The sequence below is a fragment of the Passer domesticus genome, chromosome 3, assembly GCF_036417665.1.
Source record: "Passer domesticus isolate bPasDom1 chromosome 3, bPasDom1.hap1, whole genome shotgun sequence".
NCBI lineage: Eukaryota > Metazoa > Chordata > Aves > Passeriformes > Passeridae > Passer > Passer domesticus.
The window spans coordinates 74,986,322-75,006,889 of record NC_087476.1 but is presented as its reverse complement, the minus strand read 5'-3'; the positions used below and the strand labels follow the sequence as shown (position 1 = coordinate 75,006,889).

Below are 20,568 nucleotides of genomic sequence, written 5' to 3'. Positions count from 1 at the left end.
TCTCCACAGGGATTTTGGGGATTGGCAAGTCAGCAAAATAAATATGTTATTTCACTCCAGGCAGGATTGTTCCCCAGTGCTTCCTGAAAACATGGCATGCTTCTCCCATGAAGGTTTTGTTAGGCTTTTTCTTCTCCTGAGGCGGGGGGGAAAAAATAAAAAGCAACTGCAAAGGGTAAGAGTCCATAAAGGGATGTCATTGTTAGCAACCTGAGTGACAGACAGGAAGGAGATTTCCACCACAACTGGCATTTGGTGAATTGCAAGCTATAAAAACTGTTTGGAGATTGGCTGGATTGTCTGCAGTTTCTGAGGACAGCAATTTAATTCTGTTTGTTACTAAAAAACCTTATTTTGTTTATATTATTTATTTCAGAATTTCTTCCTAAACCAAAGTAAACCAAGAAAACAGGAAAAATCATACATCTTACTAGGTTTTTTGTGGTTTTTTTCAGTGATTATATAACTAGAAAACTGGTTTTAATATCTCAGGTTTCTTTGCACCTATCATTGGACAAAAATAATTACTCTTGTAGTTATATTGCAAACAGTCTTCCTTACACCTGATTTATTTTGCTTTTATTGTGATTTTTGTACAGTCATTATTTTCTTCTTTTAAACCTGTGGATTACTATTATAACAAATGAATTTTTGAATCAATTAATGCATTATAATAGTAATAATGCATCTATGCTGAAGTTGCACCTTAATAATACCCCACACGACCAAGTGGTCTATTTTAGCTGAACCAGGGAAAGAAAATAATTTCCTGCATCAAGGAAGCTCTCAGAGAAAATACAAATAAAATCTTTCTGAAAAAAAATTCTTCTTGTAATTCAAAGAATTTCATAATAAATAAATATTGGCTATCCCCCTCTTCCCAACATCCTCCTGCCCCTCAACTTCACACCTTTTTCTTCTTTTGCTGTTCAAGATTTTGTTTGACGCTAAAATCAGGCATTGAGATCTGATTAATCTGCTTTTGAACTTCCTTATTCAGCAACTCCTGGGAGTATAAATAGCATTTCTGTGCCTGTAGAGATCCTTTTATATTTTAAGCTGGTACTTGAGGGGATGGGAGAAAGAAGTCTGACTAAGTTACACTTTGCAGATTTTTTTTTTTTTTAAGTTCATTTTTCATCTTATACACACACACACATATACATATATATATTTATCCATCCTGGATAGATGGAAAATAAAAGGAAAAGCTAAAGGAGATCAAGCCATTTAGCAACTTGAAACTATTAAAATAGTAAGTCCTTTGAAATGTCATTTCACCTACTTGTTTCATTGTATTCATCTTTAAAACAGAAGAGACAGTCTAATCATTGATATACACCTAAGAAATTTACCTGCATTATATAGTAAAAGGAAATTAATTAATGAAACAAAGGAGACAATGCTTAATTTTCCTCAGAATGCTATGGACCTCTTAGGAGCACAAACATACCAACACTTCTATTTGATGCAAGTATGGGTTGGATAAATTGAACATTGAGACATATAGGGGACAGAGGAATGAATATGAGCAAAACCATCTTGTACAGAATACGATTATTGTAAAGTACAGGCCAGTTGTATCCTCTTGAAGCAAATGCCCACAGCAGTGATGGTTTTTTTCCTGGGGAAAGGAGAAGGCAACAGTAGATTTAGTCCAAGAATCTGTTTCCTTCCCCAGTTTCTGGAAGCCTCTTTTCTCTAAACTCGTCTTAAAACAGCCTTGGAGGAGGGCTTGTGATGTTCAGCTGCTGGCATGCACCCACCATTCATAATCCGCACACTTTCCGGCCCCAGATCGGGAGCAGCAGAAGACAGTATTTCCAGCTGCAGGCAGCTCCGGCAGAGTCCCAGTAGATGGCAACGTTGACCTGAGTGTCCTTGGGCACCGCAGTCTGTGCAGGGCCTTTGGGAGACGCTCGTTTCCCAAGCGTCTGGGAGTCGGGACCAGCCGCTGCCTGACTGTGCAGAGAAGCGGTTTCGGCTGCAGAATATGCCAGATAGCGATGTATGGTCGGAAACACGATAAAAGGAGGAAAAGAAAAGCCACAGGAACTGGCTTGCTGAAAGAAAAATACGTTCAAACTAGCAACGAAATTGTTGCTAGTTTGGGTCTGTGTTGGGTGGAACCTTTAAAAGTCACTTCGTCCAACCCCACTGCAAGGAGGGACATCTTCAATTAGCCTACATCGCTCAGAGCCCTGTCCAGCCTGACCTGGAATGTTTCCAAGGAAGGGACATCCACCACTTCTCTGGGAAACATGTTCCAGTGTTTTACCGCCATCTTTGTAAAAAAATTCCTTCTATATCTAACCTAAATTGACCCTCCAGTTTGCAACCATTACTCCCTGTCTATCTCGACAGGCCCTTTTTAGCTGTGTACAAGTACTGTCTCTGGCACTACAGAATTACAGTTGACACACTGCTGCATGCACTGTCCTGCAAGTGACATGATGGTTCCTGAAGTAAAAACAAATCTCTTTCAGTTATCAGCAAGGCATGAGCTGGGATCCAGCTGTGTCAAACTGCACCCTGACGGAGTAAACACTAGAGCTGTAAGAAAATATTGAGAGTATCTCACAACAGTCACTGCAAAAGCTTTTTTGAAAAGAGTCTTCTGACATGGCATGTATTTTCGTATGTCATTATGCAAATAGATACTGTTGAATCCCATCCCTAATGTCTAAGTTAACCAGGGTGGACTCTCATGTGATGCACAAAGGAATACTCTAAAGAACTCCTTTCCAGCCTTGCTCTGCAGACTCTCCTCTGCTAGTTGAAGAAAACAATGGGCACTGCAGCACAGTAACAGCAAAATACCACATCTAAAAATCTCATTTCCCTTAGTATATGGGAGGTTTTTTGAAGACTGCCTTCAGCATTTTAGGCTATATAATAAATTTTTTCTCTTGCCCACACAAACATAAAAATAAATTCATTAAAGATGTCAGTATAGTAACCACAACTAATGTCAGATTCCATTCTCTTTCCAGTTAAACAAAGGTGCTCCATCAATATAGAAACTGTCTTGGCACCAGGGTACTGAAAAATGGATCATCAGCTCCTGGGCAACTGAATTATTTCGTTGTTACTTGATCAGAAGTACTGAAATTCAGTGCTGTTACCAGATAGCCTTCCATAGTGGCATTACCGGTTCCATTAGGATTTGTTTCATCACATCTTCTTCATCTTCCTCACTAAATGCTGATTTGACATTTTCCCTCTTTGCTTGCCATATTTGATAGTCACCTTCTGTGGTTATTCTGTACTTGGATAAATTGGTGCCAAAAAGGAGAAGCTGTGGAATTGTTGCAGTGGATACCTTCGGGTTGTCTTTGCCAATATATAGTTCAAACCACGGATGAAGCTAGAATATAGCTGGCCATGACACACTTATCCACACTACACATACTTAAATACCAAGAACGTGCATCTGGTTCTCCGACATCTCCAGTAAACTGGAGTGGAAGCTGTGCATCCTTACTGACAAGTTAACACCCAGCAGACACAATCTTCTGCTGCACAGAACAGAATTGGATGGCCAAAACTCTACAGGCTGCACCAGCAAGCCACAAAGATGCCATAAATATCCTATAAATACTGCTGAAATGCAAAGTTTCTTGTTCCATGTGTGATGCAATTAGTGTGTCAGGGACATCCATACCAGGTAGGTAGCTGTAACTCATGACCTGCAGGACATGGACAACAGCTGGAGGTCCGGAGTGGGGCAATTGTTCTGTGACAGAATATCAGCTCTTGTGGCTCACAGTTATGCAAGACTTGCTCAAAATTTTGATACAAAAAAGTAAACTATGTCAATTGGTTGAGTGTCTGTCACACATTTAAAAACACATAGGATTTTATTAGGACATCAAAGGATCAAAATAATTCTTATGAGTATGGACCAAAAAACCACAAACAAACAAAAAAAACCACAGAGTCTAAAAATGTTTCATTAATGTCTCACTAAAATTAGGCTACTCTAGAAGAGCTGTACTACCTGACAGAAGAGGGTATCTGTCAGACCCTCTCTAAGCTTTAGGTATAAGCAAGTATTCCAGGCAAACAGGAGCATAAAACAGATCAGCTCTTTGTCCTTCACTGATCTGTGACCTCAGATCTGGCTTGAGGAACTAAAGTATTCATACACCAGATATAGAAAAATTTTATGTTATTTAGCCTATTCTATCTGTGGCATGTTAGGGTTTTTTGGTTTATTCTAACTATCAAATGCTCAGTATCCAGCCTTGACTAAACCTGATACCTTTCTGGGCTCACAGAGTTTCTAAGTGCCATTCCAAGAAATAGACCATACAGAAAGCATCTTCTCAGTCCAAATCATAGAAGCTTGTGGCAAGGCTTCTGAGGTGGCACAACCTCCCTCACCAGAGGTCAAGAGGCAGCACAGAACAGTTAACATGCACATTCACTTACCCTACCAAGCACTACCAAGTGCTGTTTGATATGAAGTCTGAGCACACCTTTCTTGTTTGCAGGAGACCGAAAACTGCAAAGAAAACAGTTGCCATCTCACAGAAATACCTGGCATTACTGACATTATTCCAGTGCAACACTCCTTCTCCCTCTTTCTCTCTCTGTAGTACAATTTGTTGCTATGAAATATCAAGGATGCCAGTGATTGATTTTGAAAGCCAGTGAATATCTAATGTGTGTCTAATAAACAGCAAAATGAGGCAGATTTGACAACAAGCAAAAAGACAGTACAATAAAAATGACTGATGTATAAAAAGAAGCTCAGTTTTGTTAAAGGAAAACAACAGAAACAAACCACAAAAATGTAAGCATAAAGTGCAACTACTTCCTCCTCCAGCTTATTTGCAAAATCCATCTCACTGGTTAAACAGCAAAGCAGTGCTCAAGAGGCATGTTGCTTGCAGTGGGAAGAATTCCACTTTCATTGCAAACAAACTTTTGCTACCAAGGACACAAGCAAACACTCATAATCCTGGTGGTTCCCACCCTGCAGAAAGGCCTGCAGGCACTCATGGTGTGGAGAAGAGTGGAAGGCAACCTTGGCACCCACTTTGCAGCCCTCACCCTGCAAGTATGAGGCAGCAACACCGCCTGGGGCAAAGAGGCACAGCAATACTACCTTATGGCACTGTCAGTATTTTGTATGTGAGAGGGCTAAAGAGAGAAACTTCAAATCAGCAGCAGTAATCCCACCCATGCCAGTTCTCCTCTCATTTTTAAGTCCAACCTTTGAAGGATCCTGAGCAAAGAAGCAAAGCAAACCTTTATAGTTCTATGAAAAGCAGCAGGAGGAAAAGGCACTGATTTTGCTGTGGTTTCAGATGAACGTACACCCGAAGTTCCAGCAGACAGCACAGGGATCTCCTGCCTTAGAGAGGACCAGGCTGACAGATGGTGCAGGTGCTCACATTCTCTAGAGGCAAGATGATGCTACTGAGAATTGTGTCTGCAGTGCAAGATTTATAAAAGAGAAATGGAACCATGCCACAGACTGAGGTATTTTGTTGTTGTGCCATGTCCCTAAGCTCCTGTCTACTCCTCTTCATATCAGCCTTATTTTTCTATCTCCCCCTTCCCCTCTCCATCTTGCAACAGCTCCCTGGTGACATCCCAATTGCCTTTTTCTGCAGAGAGCAGCACCACTCCCCAGCAGCACCACTCTGCATCACAACACATACGAATTAAGACTCTTACCATTCGGTAAGCTCTCTGGAGCTGAGCTCACAGCTCTGTCTAAAGTGAACACATAGAACAGACAGATAGGTAAGCCAAGATAAGAGGCATTGTTTGGGTCAATAGCTGTTCACCTCTTCCCTACCAGCACAGGTCTGAAGTTTATTTCTGATCCAACATCAAATGGGCTTGAAGATAGCACAGCAAAAGTTCAGGAAGAAACAAAGTAGTAATTAAATTACCATAGGAAAACTTTCTGATACAAGACAGTCTAAAACTCCATTTAAGCTCATGCAACTCTCCACTTGCACAGTATATACACTTAAAACTTTGTATGCAGTATATCTTGTACCACAAGTTTTCATCCTTCCTGCAGCACCTGTCAAGGGTAATTCAGCCTTGAGAAAGGCAAGGAATAAATCAACAGGTGGTTGTTGAAAGAAGAGGAAATGACATGAGTAATACAAGGCTGGCTTCACACAAGAGTAAGTTACAGTGTGCAGTATCCTGGCATGTACAAAGCAGAAAAAGTATTCAGCAGAAGAATAATCAAAGACATATCACAGAATCACAATATACGCTGAGTTGGAAGGGACCCACAAGGATCCATGTTGGTATAGCTGTGTTTTCTTTATGTGTCTCTCAAATCTTACTCCAAGTGAACAAAACTGCTGAGAAGTCACTGTAAATGTACTACTAAATCCAAGTCCAAATCTGCCTGTTTGTCTGCTAATGGTCTTAACTAGACATTCACTTGTTGGATTAATTGCTGGCTGTACATGAGACACATGTTGGCTGTACATGTGTTGAACCTACACTTCCTTGTGTCAACATTGCTTCATCCTTCTGTTAGATTATGCATTGTCTACTTTATCTAAATAATTTAAACAAAGATTATAGTCCCAACCTCAGTACTTTATCTTTTTCCCCCCACACAAAAAGGTTTTTGTTATGCAAAATAATCTGCATGACAACACATATGAATTAAGACAAAGGCCTGAATCCACAGCAGTCAGAAGAGGGATGTAGCTGCAGTGAGGCAACACTTGGCACTGTCCCATCCTGCTAAGGTATTCAGCTCACAGAACAGCATTTACAAGTCCAAGCCAGACATCAATATCCAACAGAGCTGGGGTTTAAGGGCTGAAGATCTGCCCTCTCACAGGAGCACTGACCTTTTTCATACCCTGACTGCAGAGGTGGGGAGGAAATAATTTAAAAACCCCTAAAGTAATAAAGAAAAATGTTTCTCAAATCTGTGCTCAGATGTTGCATTCAATATTTTTGCTGTGAATTAGCTATTAATTTGTTACTATCTATAAGAGCTGGGTTCTTTTACAAGCAGAAACATTTCACTGTCATCTCTCTGAGGGTGAAAACTCTTCTACCAAGTGGCAAACTTTGCATAGCATGCTAGTGGTGGTCACTGCCCTCATGGCCTCTGCATGAAGGAGTCCACACCCACATCCCCTCACCTTCCAGGAGAGCAACATAGCAACCAGGTTGTTGATGATTATGAGGGAGAATTTTAACTTCTCTTCTGAGCCTACTAGACAAGGCAAAGAGGATGCCCATGACGCAATAATTCTTCCCTAAGTAAGACAAGAACATGAACTAGGTAGAAAGGAATCCCACATTTTATTTGTTACTAAGGCTATCAGCTTTTTCTTTTAACTACAGTAGTCTGTCAAGAAACAGTAATACACAAACAAATTTTCCCTCTTCCAAATCCTTGTTTCCTACCTCCTCATGAGCACAAAGTTTCTCACACACACAAAGCTGCCCTTGAAACCCTAAGAACTGTTTTTGAAACTGGAGCTCCACAAGTCAGATAGGGCACAGTTTCACAGAAAACAAAAAAGTGTTTACTACCCATGGCCAAGCAATAAAAATACCATTCAGGCAACTGTTCAAACTGTGGAAAGAGACCAAGTTACATGATCTCTATTTGCTCCCTTCTCACACACAGGCTCCCTGGCAGATGCAACACAAGAAAGATCCCATTAGTATGCTCAGGAGGTGAAAGCTTGGGTTTGCCAGCCTTTTACCAGGCAACATAGTCAGCATCAACCAGAACACATCAATGTGCAGCCGAACAGGCTGCATAATTAGGCAGGTTCTGGCATTTTCCAGTGGCTACTGCAGGGAGCTGTCATAAAAACCATCAGAGTACAGCATAATAAACTTCTAGAAATACAACCAGGCTGCACAAGGAAGAGCAAAGCATGAGCAGTAAGTGATGCTGAAACCACTTTTAAAAAGGCTGTATGAGTACATGCATAAGGGGAGGAATGGATGAACTAGTTCATACCTAACTTCAGTGTGAATAGCTTCACAGCCATGGTGTGCAGATGTGTGTGATATTCCCGTGTGCTTTTTCTCAGAGGAAATAGTGAATGCCAGCCTTCCTCTTGCCAGCACAGAGCTGAGTGAGTAAAGTGGCTCTGTCTGTGGAGCCAGTTTGTCACCTGCTACCTGAGTCAATCATAGGAAGAGTTGGGACATCCATTTTCTTTGGTATTTCACAGGGATTTGCCAATATTCTCAGCTCAGCCTCCTCTTTGGCAAGCTCCTGCAGTGACAGCCTCCAGCTATTGCTCCTCCTGGCTGAGTCTTTCCATCCCTTCAGCCTGGCTCTGACCTGAATCTGTATCATTTTCCCAGGCACCTGAGCACAGATCACTTTCCCCAGAGCCGTTGCCTGGAGCTCTTGTCCTTGTTGTAACCCTGACCAGAGGCATGAGAGGCTGGAAGGGAACAGTGGTGGTGTATCAAAATCTGTTCCTACAGCCCCTTCTGACCTCCTGATCCCAGAAGGCAGTTGTGGCTGCTGGCAAAATTCTGCTCCATGCTTCAAGTCCTCATTTTAAACACACTTCAGACTGAAAAAGCCTTCAGAAAAGAAAATCAGAACCTGCAACTTTTAATTTAATAACACCTTTGAGAATGTGCACAGAATAAAACATCCTGTTTAATCTATCATTTGATCAAATATAGAAGACTTAGGAAAAAGGCTTCTATTGGACACAAAAATGCAACATCTTAAATGTCAAATTCTTGCTGTAAAGCACAGACAAGTTACAATAGTAACAGCAATTTATGTTAGCAATTGTGCACCCAAATCAGTGTACATTTTCATCCTTCCCAAATTTTTCATAAGAGCAATAGAACTATTCCTTTTTTCACTGAAATTTCAAAAATATAGGTATTTTTGATGCACACACCTGCAACAGAATTTAATTCTCTCTCGAAGTGGCTTGATGGTTAAAAAATAGCACCAGAATCTAGGAGACATCATGCAGTTCTAAATACATAAAATACTTTACCCACTTTAATCTGGATTAGAGCATGGCCAGTCAATGCTGCAGTACAAATATTTGGCAATATGCCAAATGCCATGCCACAAATGTATTAGGCAGAAGAGAAGAGAGCTGCTCATCTCATGCGCATTTCATGTCAAAATATATCATCTGTGACTGCACATCACAGCTCAGCATAAAATGCTGAGATAAAATGCTCTGATTTACAGCACTATAGATATCTTAATTGCCCAGTCTTCTTTCAAAGTGGCATTTTATTATTAGCCGTCAGTGTGCTATGTAAAGCAGATTTTTTTTCTTAATTCTTTATTGACACCTTAAAATTTTATATTTTACTAATATTCCTTTGAATAAGAAGAGTGTCTGCTTTACCTCAGCATTCAGTGATGAACAGCCACAGTCAGCTCCTTGTTACTATGGCAATATTACATAGGAGGTACAGAAACAGACTGATGCTTTTATCTTCTCCCTTTGTACCTACAATATGCTCACTTCCCCCCTCCCCTCCTTTATTTTTGAACAAAACAGCCACAAAGAGGGATGGTGAACCATTCAGAGAATCGAAACAGAGGTTGTTTTATTAACCTTGTTATATTAACTAAAGATAAATTACAGGTCTATGAATGAAATATAAACACCAAAGACCTTCAGATATGTTCTTGTAAACGAAGTGCTTTCTTCTTTTTCTTGAAAAAGATAAAAAAGAAGCCTTAGTGACCCACTCTGCTTGCTTCTCAAGCAAAGCTGAACCCCTTTGCTCTTTAGTTGTACCCAGGCAAGAGTAAGAGCAAGGATTCACATGACTAGCTGTTTCCCCTGAAAACAACTAAACCAGTCAATGTACCAGTCATTTGTCTGTGTCAACTGCAATGAAATCCCATTCTTCATGTGACCCCATCCAAGAAGTAACAGAAACAGGCTCCTGCATCACTACTAATACCACCTCATCTCTATTCATTCGTTTCTAACAAGCAATGGTTTAAGCCCTCCGCTCTAACTCCCCTCAAGGCTTATAGCAAAACATCTCATTTACATCTCTTCCCTCTGCCCTTTGTGGAAGCTCTCCCTGGTTGTTCCAGCCAAAGCAAACCAGATGAGGAAAGCTCACGGGGTGTGATGGTCTGGGAGGCAGGCATGTTAAGCAGCTCAGTCAGCTGAGCCAAGTCGGGAGCTTTGCCACAGCTGGGGATCAGCCAGTGGTAGCACAGGGCGGCTACAACCAGCTTGTTCGGCTCCTTATGTTCTGCTTACGATCTGTATTCTTTCACTAGAGGTTAGAGATGCAGCTATTGCCTTCAAATTTCTTTTCAGATTAATCAAAAAGAAAAAAAAGAAAACCATGGAACAATTTTCCCTAAAAAATTCAACTCTTCAAACTCAAGAAATGTATGTTTCGGATTCCTAACATGATACACTGCAATTGCTCATTCCAGTGAAAGCACCACTTGGCAGATAACTTTTTGTAATCCATGGTTCTACTGACACTTCAGTACTGCCCTAGACAACCCATTTTTCTTTCTTCTTTGTCCCATTTGCAGAAAACTGTCAGTATGACCCATAACAAAGTCATAGGCATGTGAATAACATATCTTGCACAGTAAACTTTCCCAACATGCAGGAACCAAAAACCAGTCCAAAAGGCATTGTAAGCATCAATACTAATTCAATATTTTCTGTTTCACTGTAATTGCACCCTACAATATTGCCAGTTTGAATTAAAGATATCATGGTGGTTGTTAAGAGTATCTGGGTCAAACTATCTTCCATTTTGACAGAATCTTTTTGTAGCCTCAGTGGGAAAAAAATAAGAAGCCACAAGATTGAAAACAATAGATTAATGTTTTCCATGTACTTGTAATTTAAAGGAATTGCTTACTAATGACATCTTGTGCATTATCCTTCAGATACAATTGCCAAGCCAAATTATTTCTACCCTAAAATGACCTGAGTGAAATCTACACGCATTTTCCTCAAAGCTAAAGAAGCTCAGTGACCACTGTGAATTGAAAAATATCCATTTTCCATAGACCACACAGTTGAATGGAGCAAGCAGTACAAAATATCCTCCTAAGAAGCCAGGGCATCAGTGTTCCTGTTTAATGGTGGTTGTGCAGAGTGTTTGCACCTGTCCCAAGAAGAGCTTTCAAGCATTGCAAACTGATATAGGGAAGGCACGTGAACATATAAGACAGACCACTTGGTCAGAGACTTTAAATTCACTCTCAAGATCTGTTCAGCATTTCACATGGTGGTAAAAGAATAAATCCCAGTGACACATGGCCCCACACAACAGCCTCACCAGAACATTTATTTAACTGTTCGCTCTTTTTCTGTTTGCTTTAAAACATTGCACTTCAGGGGTGAGGGTGAGAAGGTGAAAGAGGTTTAGCTCACTCTCAGGAACTACATGAGAAGTTGTAATAGTGGTTGCTGCAGGAAGAAAACACAGGCAGGACTGTATTATATGAGCATCTATAAAAATTGCTGGATCTCTGCTAAGATCTTCACATACTAGGCAAATAAGCAAATCTTCACATACTAAGCAAATAAAATTCTTTCAGAGAACAGAGCTGTAATTACTACATGGCTTATGTTCAAACAAACAAAAACTACTCACAAAAGAAAAACTAGAGAGAAAATGACAGCCACAGATTCTTACTGAGACTGTTACCTGTTTGCCGGACCGGGCGGCCTAAGGGGGAGCTGGAGAGGTGGCCCCAGAGCAGAGCAGCCACCGCTTGGTCCCCTGGACAGTCCCAGGAGGGTCGCGGGATTCTCCGTGCCAGGGGAGTGGCACAGCCCTGACCCAGAACACCCCCACCCCGGAGCTGACCCCGCCCACCAGCTTTTCCTTTGACAATAGCTCTCAGGTGCTTCATGCACAGAGACATTTTTCTGCAGAATTTCGCTTTTATTTGCTCCTATTTCTGTCCTAGTCCTAAATAACCTCTGTTGGTTTTAATTTAAAGCATTTAAAGTTCGGTTGCTTAGTGCTGTTCCCACTCGGGTTTTGCTATTCTGAAAACTCCCTGGCGAAGCAAGTGCTGTGATTAATTTCCCAGTCCCTCACTGTGTGACGCACCTGCCCAGCTGTTGGGATCATGCTGGCAGGTGAAACTCTGGCAGCCAAGAGAATGTTAAAAAAACAACTTGGAAAACCAGAATTTACTATAATTTGTTCTCTCCTGTGCTAATTGAAAAGAAGCTAACAGCTTCAGTGCTAATTTATTTATATGTTTAATTAGGAACTTTTTTTTCTTTTCCTTCAAAACTCAGCTTTTACCAGCACTCAGAACTGTGATGGCAACAGGAAAAATAATGGAAGCATTACATTCCTGTAAGTCAGAGTGCTGAGAGCTGAACATCAGTTGACCATCACTGAAGAGTTCATTTATCCAAAAAGCAAAACTAATTTGGGATGTAGAAGTAATTCTCAGAGTTTTTATCACACTTAGCACTTCCACCCAAAATGTGAGAGCCCTCACAATAAGAATGGCCTATTTTCACTGTCCTGCAGCTGTCAATTAAGCACCACAGCAGCCACGCAGCACCCTCCCAACCCCCACCAGTGCAGTGGGGAGGACAATCAACAGTAGAACTTGTAGGTTGATATAGGAAGAGTTAAATAACTATTAAAAAAAATTAAAAAGGTAATAATGGTAACAAAACCAAACCAAAACAAACAAGTTTGTTTGCAATTGCTCACACGCACTAACCGATACCAGACTCCATTCCCAAACCCAGATAAACTTTCTATCAGGGTAACTCCCCCAGTTTCTATACTTGGCATGATGTTTAAGGGTATGAGAACATCCCCTTGGCCAGTTTGGGTCACTGGTCCCAGCAATGTTCCTTCCCAGTTTTCCTTTTGTGTCTCCTCACTGGCAGAGCATGAGACACAAAAAAAACGTTCTTGACTTAGGATGAACAAGACTTAGCAAAAAAACCAAAAGCTTTCAGTGTGTTATCAACATTATTCTCATGCTGAATTAAAACACAGTGCTGTACTGAGAAGAAAATAACTCTATCTCAACCAAAACCAGGACAGTCATTAACTCAAGACAGCTAACTGCAAAACACAGACTGCATGGTTTTTTAATATTTTCAATTTTATAAAAAAATAAAAACAAACCAAGAAATCTTTAAACCATTCCAGAACTCTCAATTCCTCATTTTATATTGCAAAGAAGGGGGGAAAATTGCACTAAAATAATATCATTCAAACATAACCTGTAACAGCTCTTTGAATAAAATTAAAAAGGACTAAAAGACCTCATTGCATCATCTATATTCTCAACTTACTGTTATCACTGGGTGCCACTGGAAGTGGCTCCTAACTCATAACACATCCATTTGCTGGCTTGATCCTGCAACTGGTGGAGACCCAGGCTAGGGCCCATCAGCTGCAAACATTCATTCAGTGAGGCTCACAGCATTTTCCCCATGCTCTCAGAAGCAAGAGCACTTGTGAATAACAAATTACCAGCACTATTTCTAGAGACTGTTGCTGGAGGTTTTCCCCCCTGGGAAGGGAAAAGAAACATTCATATCTCTCTTGAAGGCCAAGAAGTGAACTGCAGTAACTTTGGTTCTGGTAGTGACTTGGCACTGCTTTGGGCTCCCTTCCTTGCAGCTGTGTCAGCCAGGAGCTCACACACTGGTCACTGCAAAACAGTGACTACTCTTCCAGGAAGTGCCAAATCCAAACTTTCTCATAAATCTCTTCCTCTCTTCACAAAACCACCAATGGGAAGAGGCTTTTCTTAAGAAAGAAAACGGAATGTGCCTTTACCTCACAAAAAACACCCACAAAACCAAAGAAAGAGCCCCCCCTCCAACTGAAAGGACAGTTGTGGTCTAGACAGACACTACTCCCTGTCCTCTCAGGACAGCAGCCCCCAGACAGATGGCCTCACCCAGCTGTGTGTCAGACCCCTTAGGCACAGCTGGAAAGGGTGTGAGATAATGGAGATCTTTGACAACAGCTCAGGGAATACGGCTTGTCCGGGCTTTACAAGCATGCTGGTGAGGAAGATCACAAAAGAAGATAAAAGCTGGACAATAACATGCTCTCCCTCAGCTTTGAAATAATAATAATAAAAAAGGTACTAACTGTATCAGAGGAGTGAGAAAGCTGAGAGTTGGGCTAGAACCCAAGAGCAAACTCAGCAATGCACAGGGCTGAGATTGTTCAGTTAGAAAAACATGGGCTTCACCTGTGTCTGGCCTCTCAGCCTTGCTCAGGAGCAGCAGGAAGGCAATACTATTTATTCGCTACCTTAAAATACTAGCCAGAATATGTGTTGCTTTGGCATGTTTTTCCACTGTAAATCATGCTGATATGTTTGGAGGAAGAAGCTATCTTCCCCAAAGAAATTATTGATTATTTTAAGCATTCATGGCACCAGCTGCTCCTAACTCTCAACGGCTAAAAGGGTTATGAGTGGGAGGCTTAGGCTGAGGGAATCTGAAGATGGCTAATGTACAAATGGTAAAAAGCAAATGTAGCAACTTCCAGGCTACTTCTTGGCTCTTATGGCAAAATCAAATCTATGCCACCTGAAAAGTGTTTCTGAAGACACCTGATCTGTTCACCAGTACAGAACCAGAAGGGTTCTTACAGCACTTACAATACTTACACTGGGGTGCAGCTCCATGGGCTGAGAACTGGGGGGAGCGGGCAGTGTCCTTATCTGTCTGGGGCAAGCTCTCTTACCTTGACTGAGCACAGTGCAGCAGAGGGGCAGAAAAAATGCTGTTTCACAGCATCCCACTTGAATTTTCCAGTAATGCCAACCACAACCTGTCCTGAACCCATGTGTTTGAGAGATGGAGGAAGGCTGAGGCTGATTTGGGATCAGTGGGATAGAGTTTTGGTTCTCAACACTTCGTAAGGTTTTTGCCTTCTCATCAAGGAAAGGAAGAATGATTAGTTCATTATATGATGTCTACTGACATACAATTAAATAATGGATTTTAGACAGCAGTAGCTATTATGCACTAAGACAATGCAATAACTTATTTGAGGGTTTCCACCTTCCAACTTTCTGAATTTCCACAGGCATTTTTTTCTTGTGGAACCTGCTAATGGGCTCAACTGTCTATTATAACACATATTAATGAATTAAATAAGCAGTTTTATTATGTTTAGCTTCAATTTTTAGATACTGTAATCCAAGAGTTTTCTTTCGAACTGAAAAAATGCCAGGAGGTAAGCAACATGCAAAAGGAACAGTAGTCACTGCTGGTTTGTAGGAATTAACTTCCTCTGTCTGTTCCAGTACTACTTGTAAGATTTCTGGGCATTTCAGCTGAAAGTATTCAGAACACTAAGGGCATAATTTCTCATTTGAAGAGAGCAGAAAGGTGGCAATACTGAAAACAATAAATCTTGATGTTACCATTTAGTGAAGGAGATACTATTCTAAGCAGACATTAGTTACATGACTCCAGAGTCCAGTGGCTCTTAGCATCCAGCTCAAAATCAGGACTGCATAACCTCATTTTGGGATGAGGTCATCTCAGGCCCGCTTCCAGTTACCATGCACAATGACTTACCTAACATAAAAGATCTTAGCTGCATAATCAGCTTCATTCAAATGAATTATTTAGGGGAAATAAATAAATAAATAAATAAACAAATACAATATATCCAGGCAATTCCCAAGTTCTCAAATTCTTCATTCTAGGAGCAGGTTCATTCTTTTTCAGAGCTGGCAGCCCTTCAATTCCAGCCCCTCTTACCTCCAGTTCACACTGCATTTCCTGCAGCTCTGCATTCAAATTTATTGAATTTTTTGACACACTTCAGACTCTGAACAAAGAGCTTTCAGCCTCACAAGTAAGCTTTAACATACTTCAGCCCTTAATGAGTGAATCACATTTCATTGCAACTGGAGATATTGATTGTAGTTAGTATGAAACCATGGAGTTTAAGGAACCACGTTAAGAGTCCAGGATGCTCATTTATAAACTCACATTCTGAAAAGTGAAACAAAAGGAAAACTCAGCTAAAAGCTCAACTACCAGCATTTCCATCATTAGAAGAGGGAAAAACAACAACAAAAGGTGGTTCTGATATCAATCCAGCATGTATTAAATTTGGCAGGAAATTTGCAATTGTTGAGGAAGATTGACTTGAAGATGTTTATGAAAACTGGTAATATGACAGAACTACATGCAAAATCAGCTAAAATTATTTGAAAAATGCCTGTGTTTCATAGCTATCACTACAAATGACTCTGCAGTTGCTTAAATAAAATAGATTTAGTCTCCAGAAATTTTCATGTCCCTTGCTTTTGTCTCCGGCCTTTGAGCATAGTTATTTCACAATTGCCTTATATTGGTTCTTTTTTTTTTTTTTGGCAGTATCAATGCATTTAATAAATATTTATTTTCTCAAACCATTTCCCCAGTCATTCCTTAAGTTTCAGGTGGAAAAAAAGAAAAAGGTACTTGAACAAACATGGAGCAAAACAAAATGCAGCACGTGGCTACATCATGCAACTAATATACAGAAGGGTTTATCTCACATAATTCAGTGGAAGTCAGCACAGACATAATTTGGTGTAAACAACTGATGTCTTAGTGAAATTTATAATACCCAATTTGTGGTACTAAACTTTGTTTTACTTGCTAAGTAAATTCAGCTGAACGTGTTCCTACACGTTCAAACATTAATTTGCAAAACACTTACTGAATCACAGTAAATGTTTAGGTCTGACTCTTGTTCTGGGAAGCTGGATAACAACAATGTAAGAGCAACAGTAGGTGGCCGAGACACTGTAAGCCTGGTAAAGACTTACCCTTCCCTTTCCGCCCATAATTTCTGCATACTTAGCCTCCCAGCCCCCTCTTCGCCTCTCCCAACACACAAAGGTCAGGGACGCTGACAAAGGATGATCCTCCCTCCCTCCCTCGAAAGGTCGGATGTATCTGAATTACTGCCTGGGAGGGGATGAAATCGCTAAGTTCATGCATAAACCCAGCCGCTCCTCTCCGGTTCGCGGGCGCAGAGAACCGGAGCAACTTCTGCCCACGCCGCGGCCGCCCGCACCTCCCCATCTTCCTCCCGCTGTTCCTGCCTCTCCCCCGGAGGACTGCTCCCTGCCGGCGCAGTGGCCGGCACTGCTGCCCCCAGCATCTGCCCCCAGCAGCGACGGGCTCGTCCCCGCCTGCTCGGTCCCCTAACTCTCCCACCTCGCCGAATTCGCGGCTGTGCATTTTCCCTGGAGCCGAACTGTCGGCGACTGTTCCGAGGAGCAAACGTGTGAACTGCACAGGGTCTCCGCACGGGGACCAGTCCGCCATCCTTACCGTATGGACACCGAGACAACGGATACCGCCAGGCTGGGACAACCCAACGCGAAGCTACCAAGGCGCGAAGGCTACCGCAACACAAGATTTCTTTATTCAAATAAATAAAAATGAACTTTTATGTACAAATATACAAAACCATTACGCACATTTTATAAAGTAGTCGGAAATCTTTAAAAAAACCGCGAGGATGGAGGCAGGACACCCAGAGTCAGTGCCCTCCCTCCCAGCACCCGGGCTCCGGTAGGCGGAGGCCGGAGCCACTCCTTTGTCCCTCGCCCCGGCGGCGGAGGCGGCCCGAGGATCGGCTCTGAGCCAGCGGCTCCGCTCGCCACCCGCCCGTAACGCATGGAACACGACATCGCGGATCGTGGCCACACCTCCCCCCGGCGCGACCGCTCCGACAGCCGCCGCCGTGCCGCTCCCAGGTCCCGGCGGGGCTCAGAGGGTGCCCAAGTGCGGCAGCGTCTCCAGCCGCTCAGGGTGGTCGCGGCCGGCCGCACTCTCCACACCACGCAGCCACTCGGTACATTTCCGCACCAGCCCCTCGTCCGCCGCGGTCCCCGCCGCCTCCTCCTCCTCGTATTCCTCGTCGTCGTAGCGGTGCCGGTCGTTGAGCAGCGAAACCTTCAGAAGAGCGCGCAGGTCGCCGCGCCGGGCCGGGGAGGCTCTGCCGGCAGGAGAGGGTGCGGGCTGCCCCCGCTGCCGCTCCAGGCTGCGGCGCTGCAGTACCCGGATGGCCTCCGGAGGCAGGCTCAGCGAGAAGCGCCCCGCCGCCTCCCCCGGCGCCCCGCCGAGGCTCTCGCAGGAGCGGCTGCCGGCCCCCGGCGCCCCCGGGCGGCCCCGCGGCTGCGGCGGGGTGGGCTGGGGCCGCGCCGCCCGCTCGGCCGGCAGTCTCCGCGGCGGCGGCCGCTGCAGGGACGAGCAGGGCCAGGAGCTGGAGAGGGGGCCCGGCCGCTCCGGGGGCGCCCCCGACGCTTTCCTCGCCACCTTCTCCTCTGCGGGCCGAGGCGCTGCCTTCTTGGGGGCTGAGGCAGCCGCCTGCGGCTTCTTGGGCTGCGCCCGGGCGGCAGCGGGAGAAGCGCAGGGGGTCGGCAGGATGGCCGGCAGGAGAGGCGGCATCGTGGCGGGGCGCCCGGGAGTTCCCTCCGGCTCGTCGCTGCCCGCCCAGGGAGGTGCGGAACGCGCTCCGGGCAAGGCGGCGCTTCTTCCCGCGGGCGGGCAGGGCCCCGCGGCGCGCCGCGGCTGCAGCCCCATGGCCGGAGGCGAACGAGGAGCCCGAACCGCCGGAGCGGAATGCGAGCTCGCTCTGCCCCGACAGCAGCCGATTTTCCCTCTCGATAACCCGTCCCCCTTCCCGCCCTTCGCCCGCCCCGGGAACACCCTTCTCCAGCGCGGGGTGGGCGTGCGGGCGGGGACGGGGGTCGTGCCAGCACTGGCCGCTCTCCCGAACGAGCCGCACAGGTCGGGCTCGATGCGGCGTTACTCCGGCGCCTTTTCCCGGTCCTCTCCCGCTCGCCCTACAGCAGAGCCGAACTAAAGAGGATGGCGGGGCCCACGCCCCGAGCAACAAGGTTCTAAATTCCTCCCGAAGTCCTCAAGCGTCCAAGCATGAAAAGGCAATATTTTAAAATGTTAAATTATCTTGCCGTCTTAAAAACAAGAATGATACTTTGAGCTCCTTGATTACTTGAAGTATCATGAATAAGGGCAGGCAGACAGGCCAAGAGACAGACACACTCAAACCTAGGGCTGGCAGACTCGGACTTAGTGGACAAGTACTGCCTGGTTTGGTAATGAAGAGTACAGTCCAGAGCTCCTTCTAGCGTCAATGCTCTCTGTGACAGAGCTAATGCTCAAACCCGTTGGAGGTTTGTTGTTTGTTTGGGGTTTGGTGTGGCTTTTTGTGATATCCAAGACAGCAATCTCCTATCTTTTCAAGTACCCTAGGCAACAACAGAGGTTTGGAGGAGTTTCATGGTGGAGTAATAAGTAAACATATATTTCCTATGGCTACAAGATGATTACCATCACTCCACAATTTAGCCTTAGAAGTCATGGCTTATAATTTCTACAGCATTTACTTCAAAGTACTGTTTTAATTACGGTACCAAGACTTTATCAAAAAATGGGTAGCATGTATGCAATCCACAGGGACAGATCTTCACACCTTTGGTTCCACACTATCATAATGGGTATTACTATACTGTGTAGATTTCCTAACTGTGAGCTCTTGGAATACTCATACACAGTAAACAAAGACAGGATGCAAAGGAGTAAAAGACAGAGGCAAAACAACGCAGAGTGTGTGCTCTGTATGTACATGGAGGAAGTAAACTCTGAAATGTTCAGGAGAGAAAAAAAACAACAAGGAAGGCACATGATGTAACTAACAGACCAAAGTGCATATGGAAGCATACCAGTACATGGAACTTTTGGTTCTTGAATTCTCTCCTGGTGATCTAAGTGTTAACAGACAAAAGGTAACTTTGTAATTTACCATAGTAGATAAATAAATTTTGAATAACCAATGTAATTCTAATTAAAGACTACAGAAGGTGATAGGCAAAACCAGCTCTGGAGCAAATGAAAGCCTGGCCCTGATGCACTAGGGTTAGGATGGGACGGGATCTTTCCAGTCAGCTGAGGTCAACAGCAACGACTGGGGAAGGGGCAGTCACTTCCAGGATGATGCCCATCACTGTCTATGCACATCCTACTTCCTCTTCAATGCAAGCTGAAAACTAAAAGGAAACAAAACTTCACCCAAAGGTGCCTTGGCATCCAAGGGCTGTGGGCAGACTTGGAATACCTGTGTCTACATCATACAGCACTAGTGAGCCCAAGAGCCTGCTGCGAGGCCAGGACTACCTGCCCCCTGCCAATCACCAGCAGGGAGAATGCCTTCCTGGAATTTATTGTTACAAACCAGTTAAAAGGCATGGCTTAGTTGGAAGTCTAGCTGCAAAATAATGCAATCACCCTGTACACAGCTTCCCCAAAAGTTGTTGCTATGTTTTGCAATATGCACTGAGATTTAACAGGAACATACTGTACCTCAATTTGTCTCTGTAGCCTGAACTCTGAATATTAAAAACACTGATATTTTCCCCTTTCTGGCGCAGATCACATATTTTCAAAGCCATTCCTTCTTCTAGATTTGTGGATCAAGAGAAAAAAAAAAATCTAAACCAACTTAGTTTTGAACACACATATGTAAGCACATCCATCCTGTGTGAAAAAGAACCTCCTGCAATATAATATC

General features: G+C 43.6%; 1 protein-coding gene across 1 annotated transcript; it reads right to left on the bottom strand.

Moving 5' to 3' along the window:
* Positions 1-17,375: 17,375 nt before the first annotated feature.
* Positions 17,376-18,669, bottom strand: PRR18 (proline rich 18). The gene has a single exon (XM_064414046.1). The coding sequence runs from the start codon at positions 18,558-18,560 to the stop codon at positions 17,745-17,747; it is 816 nt and encodes a 271-aa protein (XP_064270116.1). The 5' UTR covers positions 18,561-18,669; the 3' UTR covers positions 17,376-17,744.
* Positions 18,670-20,568: the final 1,899 nt, after the last annotated feature.

Excerpts from the sequence above, each read along its gene's own strand:
- PRR18 (XM_064414046.1), bottom strand. The coding sequence starts at position 18,560 with ATGGGGCTGCAGCCGCGGCGCGCCGCGGGGCCCTGCCCGCCCGCGGGA.